The sequence below is a fragment of the Danio rerio genome, chromosome 19 (genome assembly GCF_052040795.2).
Source record: "Danio rerio strain M-AB ecotype USA chromosome 19, GRCz13ab, whole genome shotgun sequence".
NCBI classification, from domain to species: Eukaryota; Metazoa; Chordata; class Actinopteri; order Cypriniformes; family Danionidae; genus Danio; species Danio rerio.
In genome coordinates this window covers 24,232,501-24,251,255 of record NC_141039.2, presented here as the reverse complement: position 1 = coordinate 24,251,255, position 18,755 = coordinate 24,232,501, and the positions used below count along the sequence as shown (strand labels likewise).

The following is an 18,755-nucleotide window of genomic DNA, read 5'->3' as shown; positions in this document are numbered from 1 at the left end:
ACTTAAAAAGAAGCAAATACCAATGATATTATCTGCGGAACTTAAGTTGAAGCAAACCTCAACTTAGCTTAAGATTCGTTTCATATGCAAAGATGGGTTCTATAAAGACATCTTAAAACAAACCTACATAGAGAATTGAAGACAGTATTTAAAGGTTTTAAATTAATATCAGATGTATTGTTATAAATAATATCAGCATAATCAATAATAGGGAAAGGTAATTGAGAAATAATTTTTTCTCTTGAAATGAAAAATAATTAAAAGAATGATAAATAGAACCTAAGCATCGCTATGGCTTTTTAATTATAAAATCAATACGGGATTTAGATTAGACTAAAATGTTAAAGTATTAGTTAACCTCCAGAATACACTAATCAAATACTTTTTTTGTCTCATAACTGCATTACTTTTACAATTTTAAAATGAGACAAATGAGAATAGGAGTAAAATATGGAATCAGTTTAGTCTCAAAAGAAATTCATGCAAAAGACACAATGTACACATGCGTAGCCAAATTCACGTGCATAAAATCAAATTTACGTGCGTAAAATATTTACTTATATTCACAAAAAATTTTCACGTTCTCAAAATAAAAATACATTTTCATAAAATACGTTTCACAAATGCAAAACACCATTTGCAAATATATAAGAGTGTACAAAAAGTTTTGAATGTTTAAAACTTGCGAGTTTATCCTGAATGAGAATGTGCAAATCCTCTTTCACGTACGACTCCCCCTGGATACGTGTGTGTGTATTATTGAGACTTTCCTGCCAGAGCCAGGGTAACTCGTACCTTTCAGCCAATCAGATGAGAGCTGTAGTCAATGACACCAACTCTGCGCTTCATTTGTGCGGACTGTTTCTCTCCAGCATGGCGAACGGAGAAAGCAGCAGTCGCACTTTTTTCATTTATTTAATTATTTGACCATAGCCTCACTCTTTTTATCCATTATTTTGCCGCAGCTCCGCTCCTCTTATTTATTGTCTCGCAGCCTCATGAGCAGAATATTCATTGGATATAATCAGGGCCAGAGTGGGACTCCTTTTCAGCCCTGGAGTTTCAAGCCTTTGACCGGCCCACCTCAGTTCACGACTGACTATATTAAAATAAGGTCATTTCCAATTCAGTTTCTAATTACACTATTAAGTCTTTTTAAAGAAAACAGCTGCTTTAGAACTTCAAATGTTCAACAACCTTACAGTTTTATGTCTTAACAATAAAAATGAAAAAAAAAAAAAGTTAATCTCTAGTGAGGATCGAACACGGGTCGGCGGCTTGATAACGCAACGCGCTAACCGCTAGACCACAATGACACTGCTGTGCTTGCAATACCGGCAGCTGCGGCAAAATAATGGATAAAAAGAGTGAGGCTATGGTCAAATAATTAAATAAATGAAAAAAGTGCGACTGCTGCTTTCTCCGTTCGCCATGCTGGAGAGAAACAGTCCGCACAAATGAAGCGCAGAGTTGGTGTCATTGACTACAGCTCTCATCTGATTGGCTGAAAGGTACGAGTTACCCTGCCTCTGGCAGGAAAGTCTCAATAATACACACACACGTATCCAGGGGGAGTCGTACGTGAAAGAGGATTTGCACATTCTCATTCAGGATAAACTCGCAAGTTTTAAACATTCAAAACTTTTTGTACACTCTTATATATTTGCAAATGGTGTTTTGCATTTGTGAAACGTATTTTATGAAAATGTATTTTTATTTTGAGAACGTGAAAATTTTTTGTGAATATAAATAAATATTTTACGCACGTAAATTTGATTTTATGCACGTGAATTTGGCTACGCATGTGTACATTGTGTCTTTTGCATGAATTTCTTTTGAGACTAAACTGATTCCATAGTAAAAGGCTAAAATGTTAATAGCAGAAGTTGTTTTTAGACCTAATATTTATTAAAAAGTTGGACAAAGGAATAATCAGCTTTATTAAAACAACAACAACAACTAATTATTCACCAAATATAAATTAATGATTAATCAACAAAAGAAAAACAAAGCAATCATTAGCTACAGCCCTAATACCATACCTCAAAATCCTGATACTGCTCTTCAGTCAATGATTTCTTAGCCACCACCAGTGTCCGCAGGCCTTCTCTAGCCATGTTTCCACACTGAGAAAACATAATGTCATCTGAGCATGTGAGTATTAGAACAATGAACTCAATTGGTATACAGAAAGCATGAGCATAGGAATATAAACAATGCTTTTAACACAATTGTATTTACTAGAAACATCAAAACACTGCCACACAGACAGCTATTTGCACGCACACGCACGCACACACACACACACACACACACACACACACACACACACACACACACACACACACACACACACACACACACACACACACACACACACACACACACACACACACACACACACACACACACACACACACACACACACACACACACACACACACACACACAAACACAAACACATACAAGAAGGATCAATCATAAAAAATACACAGTGCCTGTGGGAGCAAACTGTACAAGATGTGGGACAGCAATTTATATTTAATATGAAAATGCAACAGGCGAAAGTGATGCAGTGATTACTTATTGACCTGTCCTCATAGCGGCGTCTATAACACAAACACAGGCACAGCGCATTACGAACAGGCCGCTGAGGAATATGACATGATGCTCCCAGTCATAGCGCTTTATTGAGGTCATTCATTAATTAATAAGCCTCATCTCCGCCCTTCATCGACTACATATTGCCAATACGACTGTAATCATCAAAGCGAGAAATGCATGTGTGATGATGAGCTGAGCTGATTGTCCTTGATCACTAAGGCTAGGACAGGGCGACCTGCTTATTATGCGTTGTAGCGCTACCTTATGAAATGTGTTGATTCTTAATTCAACAGGGATCTGGTCATAAATGCATTCATACAAGGCATTCAATTCAATAAAAAACTGCTAAAATGTCAAACATGCAGCTTTTATGCATAAGTGCCACACTTAAGCCCCAGTCAGATCACATAAATTTGTCACGATTTCAGCACGATTTCCTTGATGTAGGGTGTCATGGGGATTAATAACAACAAATGGGCACCGTGACACAAGATTAAACAGTTTCTTGCGTAATATGGCATAGTTCACGACAACCAATACCATGTCTGCACAACACCATCCCAGAAAGTCTAGCATGTAGAATTTTTTTCTCGCTCTACATGAGGAGTGATGCCACGTGATTGACACTGTACAATAGAAGCACATCATTTCTCAGTTATATGAGAGGGTCCAGCTGTTAATGCGCTGGGCAGGTAACCAAAAAAATCAAAAATACCGCAGAAGACCTTATGGAACCTGCATGGACCTGAGATTCTCAAAGAAATCAGTCAAGTTTGGTAAAGTATGGGGTGTGACCTGTAGAGTGGATGGCAACATCAACAGCCTAAGGCACAGGTGTTAAACTCGGTTCCAAAAGGGCCGCAGCTCTACACAGTTTAGTTCCAACCCTAATTAAACACACCTGATCAAACTAATTGAGTCCTTCAGGCTTGTTTGAAACCTACAGGTAAGTGTGCTTTAGCAGGGTTGGAACTAAACTGTGCAGGGCTTCGGCCCTCCAGGAGTTGAGTTTGACACCCCTGGCCTAAGGTATCAAAACATTTGTGCTGCCCATTACATTACAAACCACAGAAGAGGGCAAATTATTCATAATCCAGCCTCCACATCAAAGTTCCTGAAAGCAAAGAAGGTCAAGGTGCTCCAGGATTGGCCAGCCCAGTCACCAGACATGAACATTATTGAGCATGTCTGGGGTAAAAAGAAGGAGGAGACATTGAAGATGAAACCAAAGAATCTTGAGGAACTCTGGGAGTCCTGCAAGAACACTTTCTTTGCCATTCCAGATTACTTTATTAATAAGTTATCGGAGTCATTGCTAGGATGGGTATCATTAAGGTTTTAATGGTATTACTACTTTTATCGATACCACTTATCGATATATATATATATATATATATATATATATATATATATATATATAAAACAACAAAAAAAATCATTATGCTAATGTAAGTACAGATAACAGAACCATTAACGTCAGATTTATCGATACTTGGGTCTTTTATAATTGAGCACCGATACCGATAAAGTATTGAGTTTCGGTATCCATCCCTAGTCATTGCAGAGATGTATGGATTCAGTCGTCCAAGCTTTTGGGGGTCATACACAATATTAATTATTTTTCCACTGCACATAATAACATAAAAACATAAGCATAATCTAGAGGACTTTGCCTTTCATATTAGCCACTTCTGATACCAAATGATTAACTAGAAGTCAAGTTGTTATTTGTTGTTCCTAAAACTTGGATAGGCAACAAGACTTTTGTCAGGTAGTGTAGCGATCAGAAAGTAGTCACTGACTTTTTTATAGTTGGAGAAAAAAAAAAAAGAATATATATATATATATATATATATATATATATATATATATATATATATATATATATATATATAAATATAAATAATAGAGTAAAGAAAATCACTTTGGTTTTCTCTGTATGAATATCATTCAAGGAACAAATAAAGGTACTGCATTTATTTGAATTATTTCTACTGTCATTCTGCACTCACACATACACTCTCGATTTAATTATGAATACAAAAACAATTAAAAATGCAAATAAACCAAACAAGAGGGCCCACAGAAACATACGATTATTTTTATTCATAAGCTCACCAGCCCGCATAAAAAAGCAGAATGCCGATTTCACCATCAACAATAGATTCAATGGTTCATGCATTCTTACCTCCTCCTCCAGCCAGTCATTGTACTGTACAATGCTTGCCATAGCAACATCAGCCCCTTTCATGTAAAACGTGATGTCGCCGGTCGCCTCCTCCTGAAACACAATCAAGTCAACAGAGAATGCTTATAAACATATACCAATAATATTTAAATCATAAGCACTTCCAATTGTAGAACTCGAAACCACAATGAATGGGCATTGGATTTGACTGAATTGATGCCAGTGTGAATTATCAAGTAGTACAACACGGCATCTGTGTACGTCTGTCTGTCTGTCTGTCTGTCTATATATTTATTTATTTATGTAAATATATATATTTATTCTGTTTTTATATTAATTTCAACATCGTTTTCTAGTAGATACATTATATGAGAAACTTGATTTGTTTACTAAATAAGTGGACCTAATTAGATTTGCATTATAAAAACTAAATCAAAGTTAAAACGTTATTATTTTTAATTTTATGTTTTAAGTTACTTTACTCCCCCAAAATCATTTCGTATAAATCAATGACTGTAAAAAATATGGACGACGCGACAGCCCCTTTTGCCATTGAACGCCTTGAGGGCAAAACGCCTGCTTGACGGGCACAAACTGTCGCAAAAGACTGCTGAAATTGGAGCCAGACATGCGCAGAAGGACTGTCTGATGGAGCCAGAGGAGGAGCCGCGATAATGAGCGGAGTCGAGCTTCCAACCAAACGCTTTATGTAAAATCAACCACGCCCCCCGAACTTCTCACTCGACTGCCGGTGTCTGCACTATAACAAACGCTCACTGATGTAAATAGAAGCACTTACATTAAAAAACACAATAATATACGGTTTAAAAACGGTGTGATGTAAGCTGTTAAACTTTAATAAAAGCAATACATGGTGGACTGCAGTAATAAACGATCTTTTATACACTCTAGCCTGAATATGAGCACAAATAATATATTCTCTTATTGTTATATTTGTTGTTGGTATTTGTTATCTTCATAGGGGTAGAAATAACACTTGTAAAATATGAACAATAACATATAAACAACACGTACATTTTTAGAAAGGTTTTTATTTTTAATTAGCCATCAACAGAACCCAAAATATAGCCTACACACCATAACGATTTACCATGCGGGAACAATCGTGCGTTTAGAAGATAAATACAGCAAGATTACTAAATATCAACAGGATATTTACACATCCCAACCCTGCAATTTGTCAATTTGTGCAAAAAAACTTTGCACTATTAATACAACGTCTATCTGCTGTAACATCACTAGTATATTGTTTATTCATTTTCGCTTGAATTGTTTATTTATTTAATTTTTTTGCCTCCGTTTTCATTTGGTTTATTCGATGCCTTCATTATATCTGGCAACGAGGAATTTACATTCTTTTTAATGTTAGCTGGAGTGTTCAAATAAAACGCCAACAGTAAATGATGTAAATAAATAATATCTAACATTTACAGCTCTATTAGGTTATATAAGATTCGATTTCAAGAACCTTATAATGATTTATAACAGCAAATTCAGTAGATCACTTAATAACATGCCAAAACTTAAAATGCAGAGACGTCCTATAAAGCAAGTTCAAATAACCTTACAGGAGGTCAACGTGGAGATTATTATTTAAACACAAAGAGAATTACTGCTAACGATCTCCTGTATACCCCGTACTTAAATGGGTTTATTTTATTGTGCAGTTTTATTGTCATTTTCGTATTTATTATTATTATTATTTAATACTTGTGCAATCGATACAGGTTTATTGTTATTTATTTTGTCCTTTATTTAAATAATTGCTATGCTGTTTGCATCTTTATTCAAAGGTTAAACTCAGTGATACACTTTGCGTTCACATAGTAGCATGCGTTTGTTGTTATATCAACAAAAATGGGTGTAATAACGTTAACAAATGTGAGGGTTTTATATAATGAAGATTCAATCGCGCCAGCTCCAGGCATCAGCGCATAACCTAGTCGCGGCGTCGCGGGCTGATTCCGGCTCGCATGCGGCAGAGCCTGCTCGCTCGGCCGCCGCATCTGGCTCAATTGACTCAGGCTGGAATCGGGCAGTGAGTCCAGGCATCCGGAGTAGGTCCAGCAGAGGTAGTCAGTCTGAGGGGTAAGTCTCCGGCAGGCAAGAACTGGCCCCAGTGTATTTTGCTATCTGGGTGGCTAGGCGTTTATTAGCAAACTAATAAAGCCCGAAAAAAGCTCTGACCTTAGCGAATAAACAGTGTTCCACCAGATCATGTATGTCAGAAACTGTAGTTTACTGCTGAACTCATTTTGTCATAGTAAAATATCACAGAAATCGAATAATAACACTTCAGTCTTCTACCGAAGCTCAGACGCCGCGCTTTGAGAAACTGTCAATCACTGCTGTTAATCACGATGACACGCCCAGCATTAAATTACTGCTAAAAACAAACTGTTTACAAAAATGAGGATCTGCACCTATTTCAGCATAATAATCAGTGCCTTAATCGACCAGAACCATCTTTCGGGACATTTTATTGCAAGTGTAATTAATTTTTTTATTTGGGCTCAAGTCTCCTTCATTAACACGGAGGAGGCGGGCTTTATGACTTGTACTGCAGCCAGCCCCCAGGGGGCGATCTAACGGCCGAGACCTTCACTCAAACGCAGGCTTGCGGCACACTTGGTATAAATCTGTAGATTTTTTACAAAAATTTTCCACAGATTCCTTCTGGCCCTTATTAAAAGTTTGAAAAAGGAATTATCTGGAACAATTCCACACAAAGTCAAAAGCCGCAAACATTAGTTATGTTTTCATCCAAAGTTGCAAATTTAGTTTAACCTTTAAATAGAGCATTTGCGAATAATACACTTTCATTTCAATGTGTTTAAGATAGGGTTATTAAACGTAATGACTTTACTACTAAAATATTAAAAACGTACCGCTAACATTTGAACGTTGTTGAGCTGGTTCTTAAAAACTGCCGATTGGCCATTGTGTTCACATGCTTAACAGATTTGACTGTGTTTGGCCCTAATGATCATGATCTCATCACTCTTGGATAATTTTGGACATTTTTAACAATGCGCTCTTTTAGACACCTCCTTTTTAGAGTGGAACACCCATCAGTCCACAAAGTGGCGCAATAGGATTCGCTATTTAAACGTTGAGCAAACCGTGAAAATTAGGGTTGCGCTGGTCTGAAAATAGCAACAAAATCATGCCAAACACGTCTTGCGCCTTACTGCACTGGGTGTATGAAAGGGCCCTGGGTGTTTACACAAACACGAAAACAGCAGCATTTTTTTAAAACTTCCATTTCTATCTTGTTGTACCATTTTTTTGTTTCTTTTTTTAATTAATGGAAACAAAATATTTACTTGAGAGTAGAAAAACCCATATCAAAAAACCCAACCAATACCAAACCCTAGTAAAAAAACAAGCAAAATGCATAAATAGTTTCCAGTATTTGGATGAAAACTTTGTCGTGTAAAAGACCGCTTAGGTACTGAGACAACACACTTCAGGGTCCTGAAGTAAATAACGCCTTGCTCAACAAGATAAGACACAAGCCAGACTACAAAGGAAACTATTCCTTTTTTTTGTAAACAGTGTTTGAATTTAGATAAATATGTAATCGTAAACATTTACAAAACGCATAACTAGAATAACTAAGACGCACCCTAACAATGATACCCATCCGCTTGCTCTCAGAGGTGAAGGGGAAGATCTGGAGGATGTAATAGGTCAAGATCTGTCCGGCTGGGGTCTTCAGCTGGAGGGACGTCAAGTCTCTGTTCACAAGAGTTAAACCTACACTCTCAGTCCAGCGTACCAGAGCCACCTACATAACACAAAAAACATTTGCTTCAACTGATTGTTATACACATAGTCTATTTGTTACTTTTTAAACAGCTACATGGAATATTTTGCTCTAAAAAAATCATCTTTAAAGAGGCTAGCCACAGTGGAGTTAATTTATAATGTATTTTATTTGGCATATTTACTGCAATATAAAGTTAATAATTAAGAAGGTAATATAGATGTTGATTGTCTGCTTTAAAAAAGTCTGTGTTTTGCATTTGTACTCTATAGTTGCAATAGCAAATCAAAAAAATTATTTTAAAAACAAAAATTAAATTAAACAAAATGATGCGACATGTAAAAAAAAAGTTGTTTAAATACTACAGTTAAATTTTAATATTAAATGAATTAAATGAACTAAATTAAAATCAACAGCATACACATTAAAAATATTTTAATACCTGAAAAAAGGAAAAAAAAAACAGAAAGTAAAATAATGTATTACAATTCAATGACTAAACAGTGACTAATACATTAAAACAAATTAAGTATATAATGCATATGGTTACTATTATCATCTTTATTATTATGATTCCATCAAAAAAAAAAAAAAACAAGTCATAAAAAAAGCTCATGATCCAAACTAGGTCCAGGTGTCTCGTTTATAAAACTGCACAGAAATCTTCCTAAAAGTGAACATATGACATAATACATTTATATTTATTTATTAATGACCATGGCTCATATGAGTTAAAGTGGTTCAATTAAGGTGCTCTATGTAAGTTTTTGACTCTTCCAAATCATAACAATACCATAATGTGTTTACAGATATTTAAGAAACATGCAAGCGAACATGCCTGTTTATCCGAAAAACAGCCGGAATGTCTCTCTATGTTTTGGTCCCTTAAACCCGCCCAATGCCAATTTAAACAAATTATATTTCAGAACCCCAGGTTGCCTTTGTGGAAAATAGCGAATTTCATTCAATGAAGACTCTCAAAGTATGCATCCGCGACTAATAATGTGACCTCCGGTGGACAGTATCAACCTTCGAAATGAGACGCAGATTTAGAGTTCCAAATGAGGAGGTTATTAATCAGCAAATAATATAAATATTAAAAACGTAAACATTTTGTGAGCAGGTTACATTTTAACACCATGTCCTAACAACACGCTTTGTGACAAGATTTGCAGTGATAAGCAATTTGTGTGTCTGCACCAGATGCAAAACAACAGAAACATTTAAATACAGCCATTCAGAACAATGCACTCACTGCATTACAACGAAATAGTAAGGTTTATCTAATTTATCTGAGGTTTAATCTAAGGTTTTTCTAAGGTTTAATCTAATTAATACATATAAAAGCTTTTTAACATTATTAAATGTGCATGCTAAATCACTGATATGTGTTGGCTTGCACTGAGTCACAGTTCTAAAGATCAATTTCATCGATTTATTTTATTTTCAACATCTGAGATAAACCATATATCCTGCTGCTTTCAGTAGTATGGCAATAAATGGCATTCAAAATCACATTATTAGCATTTAAAACTGAATAAAGCACAGGAGGTGTACTTTAGAGAAACACTGTTAATCCTGTCGTTCAAAAATATTCAGGCCGTTTCTAAAATAAAAATGTCCGGTGTTAATTAGGACAAAACTCCTTTTAATATGGAAAATATTCCTTCTTTCGCATGCAGTGGTATTTAGTTAGGAGACAGTGTAGGCTTGATAGTCAGACTTGTGCCTATTGATGTAGTCAATCTGGCATGTGGAGTTGTAAGAGGAGGGGACGAGTTGTTTAGAATTTGGAGTGCAATACCTAGTTCAACCGCTGAATGTCAAACTTACAGGACTCTATTTTAACTATTTAGGCGCAAAGTCTATAGCGCATGGCGAAAAAGCATTAAGGGCGTGTCCGAATTCACTTTTGCCATTTTAAGCACAGGAAAAATACGCTCTGCACCACGGGGCATGGTCTAGCAGGGTTAGGCTTATTCTCTTAATGAGTTATGGGAGTATTTTGAAAAAAAATTAAAAATAAAATCAAAATCAAAAAATCAAAAATAAACAATCAGAGTCTAATCTCCCATTCCCTTTAAGAGTCAGTTGTGCCGCACCATAACACATTTGCTATTTACATGGAGGACTTTGTAAATGGAAAAACTCAACGCTTCACTCACAAGACAACAGTTAAACTGGAACACCCATCAGTCCAAAAAGTGATGCAGTTGAATTTGCATTAACAACGTGTTGAAAAATGGCAAAATTAAGGTTGCGTTGTTCTGAAAATATCAACACATCGCGGGTGTATGATAGGCCCCACATACTGCACTTTAAAGTCAATATTTAAGTTAAATATTTTTACTTAGAACTATGTACATTCAAAAGGTCTGTTTTTTAAAAAAAGCACAACTTTTGTGAGGAAAGTGGTGTACGCACAAATTCCACTACCGTTTTGTGCATACGCCATATTTATGAAACTTCGTCACTTTCCAACCTTGACTGTACAAGATGCCACAGCTGACAGCTCATGATGAGAAAAATAATAAGGAAAACCACAGCATTAAATTAAAAAAGTAATACCTAAAATAAAAATGTTTTGACCCTCTTAATGTACGATTTATGTCAAGAGCAAACGACTAACCAACTCATCCAAATTATACATTTAAATTCCTCTGCAGCCTTATGATTATCTTATGATCTTATTTCCCTGCCCTTACACACATCACAATGCTACTACAACTCTCATTTATGACATTTCAATGCGATATGACTAATTAGCCTGTCTTTTACCAACCTGACAGTGCTAAATGATGCCCTAAAGATCACGCGCAAGCACACACACTCTCACACACACACAGTGTAAATGCCTTCAGGAGACGAGCAGGGAACTGTTTTACGACACAGGGGAGAGCCTTTAATACACTCTATCAATCATTTCAGCAGTACAGGAAGAAAAGCTGTAATCATAAACCAAGATCACTGCGCCTTCAAGAAGTGGAGAGGACTGGAACCGCACCATGTGACCTACGACCACATGAAGACGTGGCTGTTATTTAATAAAGAGACCAGATGTGACAGGAAATATGATACGACGTCATAAAGCAGGCAAAGTAGAGATGGTTTTTATCGGACTGTGGAGATTCATCAAGAAATATGCTGCGAGAAGTTTATCTCAAGTCTCAATAGCTTTCGCTTATCGTTTTTCTAACATGTTGTTTCATGCTTTTTGTGAAATGACTTTTTGACTGTTGGTCGTTTGTTATGACTGCCGTTTAAAAAAATATATTTCTCAAAATTGCATCGAGAAACAGCAATCACTTAAATATTGCACAAAATTTTACATACGACCATAACTAGAATTTTTGTTTTGTCATTCATGTATTGCTGTTATTAAATATGAATTTGTCTTTTTCATCAGCTCTGATAAAAGCATCTTCACAAAGGCTAGTCATTAATTATTTAATTTATAATTGATTTATTTGGTTAACTAAATAATAAGTAAAAAAAAAAACATTCTTTTAAAAATAACTAATTTAATTAAATACACAATAACTGTTTAAAAAAACTTCTGCAATGTAAACATATGAATATTAATTCATATTAACATATGAATATTAATAATAACATATGAATAATGTAATTAATGAATATTAATTAAATAGTAAACATATGAATAATAAAATTAAAAACAAACAAAAACAGACAAATGAAAAAAATTACATTGTTGAAATACTACAATTAAATGTTATAATGTATTAAATGAACTAAATTTAAAAAAAAACAGCAGCATACACATTAAAAAGTAAGACATTTATACTAAAAAAGAAATAAAAATATAGAAAGTAAAACTAATTAAAATTAAATGACTAAATATAGACTAATACATTAAAACTAATAATAAAATTGCACACAATTTTACACAGGACTATAACTAGAACAACATGATAATGCATTATATTTTTGTCATTTATGTATTGCTGTTATTAATTATTAAATACGAATTAGTCTGCTATTCATTTATTTATTTTCTTTTCAGCTTAGTCCCTTTATTAATCTGGGGTTGCCACAGCAGAATGAACCGCCAACTTATCCATCACATGTTTTTTACGCAGTGGATGCCCTTCCAGCTGCAACCCATCTCTGGGAAACATCCATACACACTCATTCACACTCATACACTACAGACAATTTAGCCTACTCAATTCACCTGTTCCACAGGTCTTTGGAATGTGGGGGAAACCGGAGCACTCGGAGGAAACCCACGCGAAGGCAGGGAGAACATGCAAACTGCACACAGAAATGCCAACTGACCCAGTCAAGGTATGAACCAGCGACCTCCTTGCTGTGAGGCGACAGCACTACCTACTGTGTCACATAGTCTGCTACTCTATCTATCTATCTATCTATCTATCTATCTATCTATCTATCTATCTATCTATCTATCTATCTATCTATCTATCTATCTATCTATCTATCTATCTATCTATCTATCTATCTATCTATCTATCTATCTATCTATCTATCTATCTATCTATCTATCTATCTATCTACAGTATCTATCTATCTACAGTATCTATCTATCTACAGTATCTATCTATCTACAGTATCTATCTATCTATCTATCTATCTATCTATCTATCTATCTATCTATCTATCTATCTATCTATCTATCTATCTATCTATCTATCTATTTATCTATCTATCTATCTATCTATCTATCTATCTATCTATCTATCTATCTATCTATCTATCTATCTATCTATCGATCCATCCATTCATCCATCCATCCATCATTCCATATTTATATTTTGTTTAGATTAACACCTATTTTTTTAGCGTTTATATTTTTTTATCTATATATTTTTTTCTTTTTATCTCTATCGTCATTAAAAATGTCAGTAATATGTTGATACCAATCTATATTGTTCATAATTAGCCTATGTTATTTTTTACACATACACATTGTTAAAATGACAAACACGCACACGTACACGCACACACACACATATATATAAATACATGTACAGATAAATCAAAGATATAAACATACTGTATACACATGAAAATAAATGCAACTAAATCAATCAAATGAATGTTTCTAATACAAATTCCAAATTTAAACATTCATTATTTTATTCTTCAATTTGATTATTCATTTTCACTTTAACCCAATTCAAAAAAAAAAAAAAACACTAAAAAAAGAATTGAACCTGCCATAACTCTCTTGTACGAGTGGCCCATCTTTTTGTGACAACTTCTATTTAATAGGCTAAAGGTTAGAGGTCAACGCTATATTTTTCCTGGAGGAAGCAAAGGTCAACAGCCACTGAGTACTGTCATCTCATCTGAATAAGCCAAAAACCGCTAATAAAACCATCAGTGAACTTCTATTACCCCCCATAAGTAAAACTTCATTATCGGACATAACAAACGATCTTGCTCATGAGAATGTCCGATCATTAAAGGTCATGATAAACCTCTGACCCTTGACACTGCCAGGTCAAAGGTCACAAATGACTTAAAGTAAGTGTGCGGAAAGGCATCTGGGTTACTCAAGCCATGACCTGCACTTTCTTTTTTTTTTTTTTAAGGAATATCATCTCTATGCTTCTGTCATATTATAGGCTGAAAAGGCTGGAGGTCTTTGAGCGAACACACATAGACACAGGCGCTGATGAGAGTGACACGTAGAGAAAGACTAGTGTTAACCGCTAGTCTCTCAGAGAAAATTAAATATTGATCAATCCCGGAGTGAAGACGTTGGAGAGATAAGACCTGGGCATTAAAGAAAATAAATAAGTAGACACATCAAGGGAGAAGAGAGGACAGGCAATTCCACTAAAGAGGGAGATGGACAGATTTCTTTTTCCTTTTATCACTCTCAAAAGATATCTCTACGTCTACAGAAGGTCCTGCAGAAAAAAAGAAGATGCTTGGTCTGTATAAAAGGAAAAAATGAAAGAGCAGCAGAATATTCACAATTTATATAATGACCGGCGGATTTTCTTGAAAACAATCAATGGTTTGAAAACGACCTGCCCTTCATTAGTTCATCTTCATTAGATCCTGCAAGCGAAAGGCAAACATTGTACGTAATTATCGGAATGCTTAAAAGGTTAGTTCCACGGAACACAAAAATTGTCATCATTTACTCAACTGTGCTGCACAAAGCAAAACAGTTTTGCTTCTGTTATGGATGGAAAAAAAGCTCAAGCTGCAAAAATTGTAAATAATAATAATAATAAAAATAAAATAACAAGCTATACTTTCATTTCATATGTACAACCAATACAATAATTTAATGGAAGGCTGTACAGTACGACATATAATGTTACTGTAAGCATGTCTTTGTCTTTCTCTTCCATATCTGTTTTTAATCATTTTTATTCTTTGTTGTCTTTATTGTCTTATACTCGTTTCTTTTATTCTTGTTTAAGTAAAAAACTTTGAATTACCATGAATATATTGCAATATTGCAAGCAAAAAGACATTACAATATATTCGTTTTTAGGAACAAGAAAAAAAAAAGAAAAAAAGGGATTAATGTCTTCTGCATCAGATCAAGGTGTGTGCTTACTACAAAAAATATGATGCTTGAGTGCTGTGTCGCTGATTCTAGTGAAAGTGAGTTGTACTTGAAAGTCATATTTATAGTTTTTATAACATACAGAAGTTTTCTTGGAGGTTCATTTGATTACAGTTTAACCACTGAAGTCATACAGAATGTTTTGACAATGTTTTTGGTGTATTCTTTGGATTTTGAACATCTTGTGACAATTGCTGTCTATGGAGGATGAGGGAGCTCTCACATGTCATCTAAAATATTTTTATTTATGTTCTAAAGACGAATGAAGGTCTCAGGGGATTGGAATGACATGTGGGTGAGAAATTAATAACATCATTTTCATTTTTTTTGGGTGATCTGTTGTCTGATTTGTGTGTGATTTATTGAATCCAGTGCAGGCCAATTTGTCAAACAACGTAAATATCTAAGCTAAATATTTAATCTAGCAAAAAGGTGTATAAAGTTCTACATAAAAAGTTGCACAACTTGTGCAGATATATACATAACTATCATGCGATGCCATCATCGTTGAAAAACAAGCCATTTGTAATAAAAAAGAAAAAGTTTAGAGGTGGCACGCCGGCTTAGTGGTTAGCACTGTCTTTTTACAGAAAGAAGGTCGTTGGTTTGAGTTCTGGCTGGGCTAGTTGGCAGTTCTGTGTTTGCATGTTCTCTCTATGTTGGCATGGGTTTCCTCCGGGTGCTCCGGTTTCCCCCAAAGTCATGCGTTATAGGTGAATTGAATAAACAAAATTGGTCATATAAGTGTGTGTGTGTATGCGAGAGTGTGTGGGTGTTTCGCATTACTGGGTTGTGGATGGAAGGGCAACTGCTGCGTAAAACATATGCCGGAATAGTTGTTCATTCCGCTGTGGTGACGCCTGATAAATAAGGGACTAAGCTGAAGGAAAATGAATGGATAAAGAAAAAGTTTAACAGGACTAAACACATTCGTTGACCACTTTATGTGGGAAAAAAAACTTGAAATAGAACTTATTCATCCAGAATTTCTTTGATTAAAAAAAAAAAAATGCTACCTCTAAATGTTCAGTTTTGGAAGAAACACTTTACATCTGTAAACATACAATCTTTTAGCCGATCACAGTTATTTTGCTTGTCAAATAATAAAGTACTTTATGCATTGATTCCACTGAATGCTATGGTTTAGTTCAGTTCAATACAATTCGGTACAGGGCACCCTGATCAGGTTTGCGTTTCTACTGCCAACGGTACTCTTTTAATAAGTGTTGTGTATGCCAGAACATTGCGATCAATACTACATACTCCATCCTCATACTACATAAAATGTACTTCATGACTGTGTTTAGGACAAAATGTTTTAATTTACATCACTTTTGATGATATTATTGAATCACGATAAAATGTATGTCAATAACAATGATAAACTCTGTACTTTTTTACTCTATATTGATCTAAAAGCCAATCACACAGCAGAAATATGCGACAATGGGAATCTAAAAGTGTGTTAATATTAGAGACGTACCAAATTTTTGGCCACCGAAAATTTATCAGCCGGAAATATGTTATGCCATTTAATGGACCCTGTAATTTTTGTGACTATAGTCATTAGCTATGTTTCCATCCAAAAATGTGAATGAAATGTATGCGCAAAACTGGATTATCGCATAAAAGACATGCGAATAAAGCAGCGTTTCCATCCAACGGGTCAGATCGAACAAAATTATCACTTCATGATTAACTGGCGCCAAATAACAACAGTAAAAACGAAATTTGCTGTGGCAGGAAAACCTACTCTAATAAATGACTTTCACCTCAGAAGCCAATCCTGACACACAGTGAACACTCAGTGTGCTCAGCCTGTTAGTTTGTCCATTCACACATATATCTCTTACAACAAAATTACATGACCTTTTTTAATGTGCATACTGAAATATATGCGGTAAAAGTGTTTCCATCGTAGTTTATGCGCATAGTTTCTTACCGAATAAAAAGTTTAAGCTACTCAGTTATGCGAATATGTTTTTTATGCACATTTTCAAAATATATGCGCATCACGGCATTTTCATCAACCGTTTTTTTACGCGCATGAAAATAGGTGGATGGAAATATAGCTAATGTTGTGGTTCGGTTCATTTGGTCCAGAACAGGGGCAAGAAATGATACAATGTAGCATTTTCTGCCGTCTCTGGCTTCTTTTCACACCACACTGATTGCTTTGGTTCGAACCAGTTGGAAGGAACCAAAATACAGATATGTGACAAATTCCACATCACTCATCGGCCATATGTTATTGAACCTATTTCCTATTTACTGCTTTTTAATTGGTCAGAATTAACATGCGGGAAAATGCCAATGGAACTCCAGCAAGTAAACAAACCAGCAGACAGCTAATGTTGCTTTTGACTATAGAGGGACGACTGCACTGACTGATTGTATCCTTGCTCATAGTATACCATATAGTTTGTATACATCACTTTAGACAAACTATACATTTCGAGAATGAAGCACGGCTGCGACTGGAAAATTGTTTTAATGCATTGCAAACGGTAAATGCACATCACAAGTCACTTCAGAAGGAGTGACATGGTCAACTCCTGGAAAAATTACCAACGATCCATCAGGTAATGTTTTTCCCTCTCTCTCTGTTTAAAATTGTCGGTAAAACGCGGTCAACAAAAAGTTTTCCTCCACATTCCATAATGCACAGCGCATCATACTATGGAAGCTGGATTAGTCCAAAAGGGCGCGGTACTTTTTGCGGTTGAGTCTGTTTTAGTTCAGATTATATTCTCGCCACAAACAAAGCACTCCAGGGTTGAAAGCGTACCGAGACCACCTCATCAAGGAGGTCTCTGTATGCTTTTTTGGTCCGCTTTTGCTGCGCACTCGAGTTTGATTGCTACATTCACACCAGCCCAAGCGTACTGCACCAAGAGGGAAAGTGAACTCTAGCGTGATTCAATCGAACTAAATAAGGCAGGTGTGAAAGCACCCTAAAAATCTGGAAGTATTAACAAGTTATATTGAAAAATATATTGTTATCGTCCAATTTGGAAAATAATCATCAAGACTGCATTTTTGCCATATTGCCCAGCCCTAGTTTACAATAGCAGTACAGTTTTTAAAAACATGGACTGTGAAATTATTCTTTTTTTTAAAAGTTCTGAACCTTAAGGGTCCCAAAACACCACTGGTGTTGTGTGAATAAACAACCAAAACACATAAAGTTTCATGACCATAGAGAGACCCCCAGGTAAACATCCCCTTCTATTTGCAGTTCACAGTGTTCCTCAGCAATAAGTCAGTCATAAAGATTTGGACGATTATTAGAGTGAATAATTGACGGTAGAAAAGTATTTTTTCCTGAATTATTCCCCGCAGTCAAGCCTCAAACAACTGTTCATTCCTCACTGTTAAAAAAAATATGTTGAACTATAATGAGTCTGCCGATCCCTCCATCAATTTGAGAACCACTGCCATTGTGACATACGTTTGGCCTCAATGCCTTTTCCGGCATTTATTTAGTGCTTTTCTTCCCAACAACTCATTCAAAATATTGTTGCTCTACAACAGATCTATAAATATCTACGATCTCTCAACACAAATGATGACCGAGTCCTTCCTGGTGTGTGACCTAC

The 18,755-nt window shown here is 35.3% G+C and overlaps 1 protein-coding gene across 24 annotated transcripts in view; it reads right to left on the bottom strand.

Moving 5' to 3' along the window:
- The window catches only part of atp9b (ATPase phospholipid transporting 9B), a 108,124-nt gene that overhangs the window by 21,230 nt on the left and 68,139 nt on the right, over positions 1-18,755 (bottom strand). For all 24 annotated transcript variants that reach the window (XR_015516079.1, XR_015516080.1, XR_015516081.1 and 21 more), the window contains 3 exons: positions 8,442-8,603; positions 4,793-4,885; positions 2,043-2,126 (listed from right to left, as the gene is read on the bottom strand). Coding sequence is in view for 4 of the 24 variants with exons in the window: in XM_087294821.1 (XP_087150947.1) it covers positions 2,043-2,126; positions 4,793-4,885; positions 8,442-8,603 (339 nt within the window). In the remaining 20 variants the exon portion in view is untranslated. The remainder of the gene's footprint in view (positions 1-2,042; positions 2,127-4,792; positions 4,886-8,441; positions 8,604-18,755) is intronic.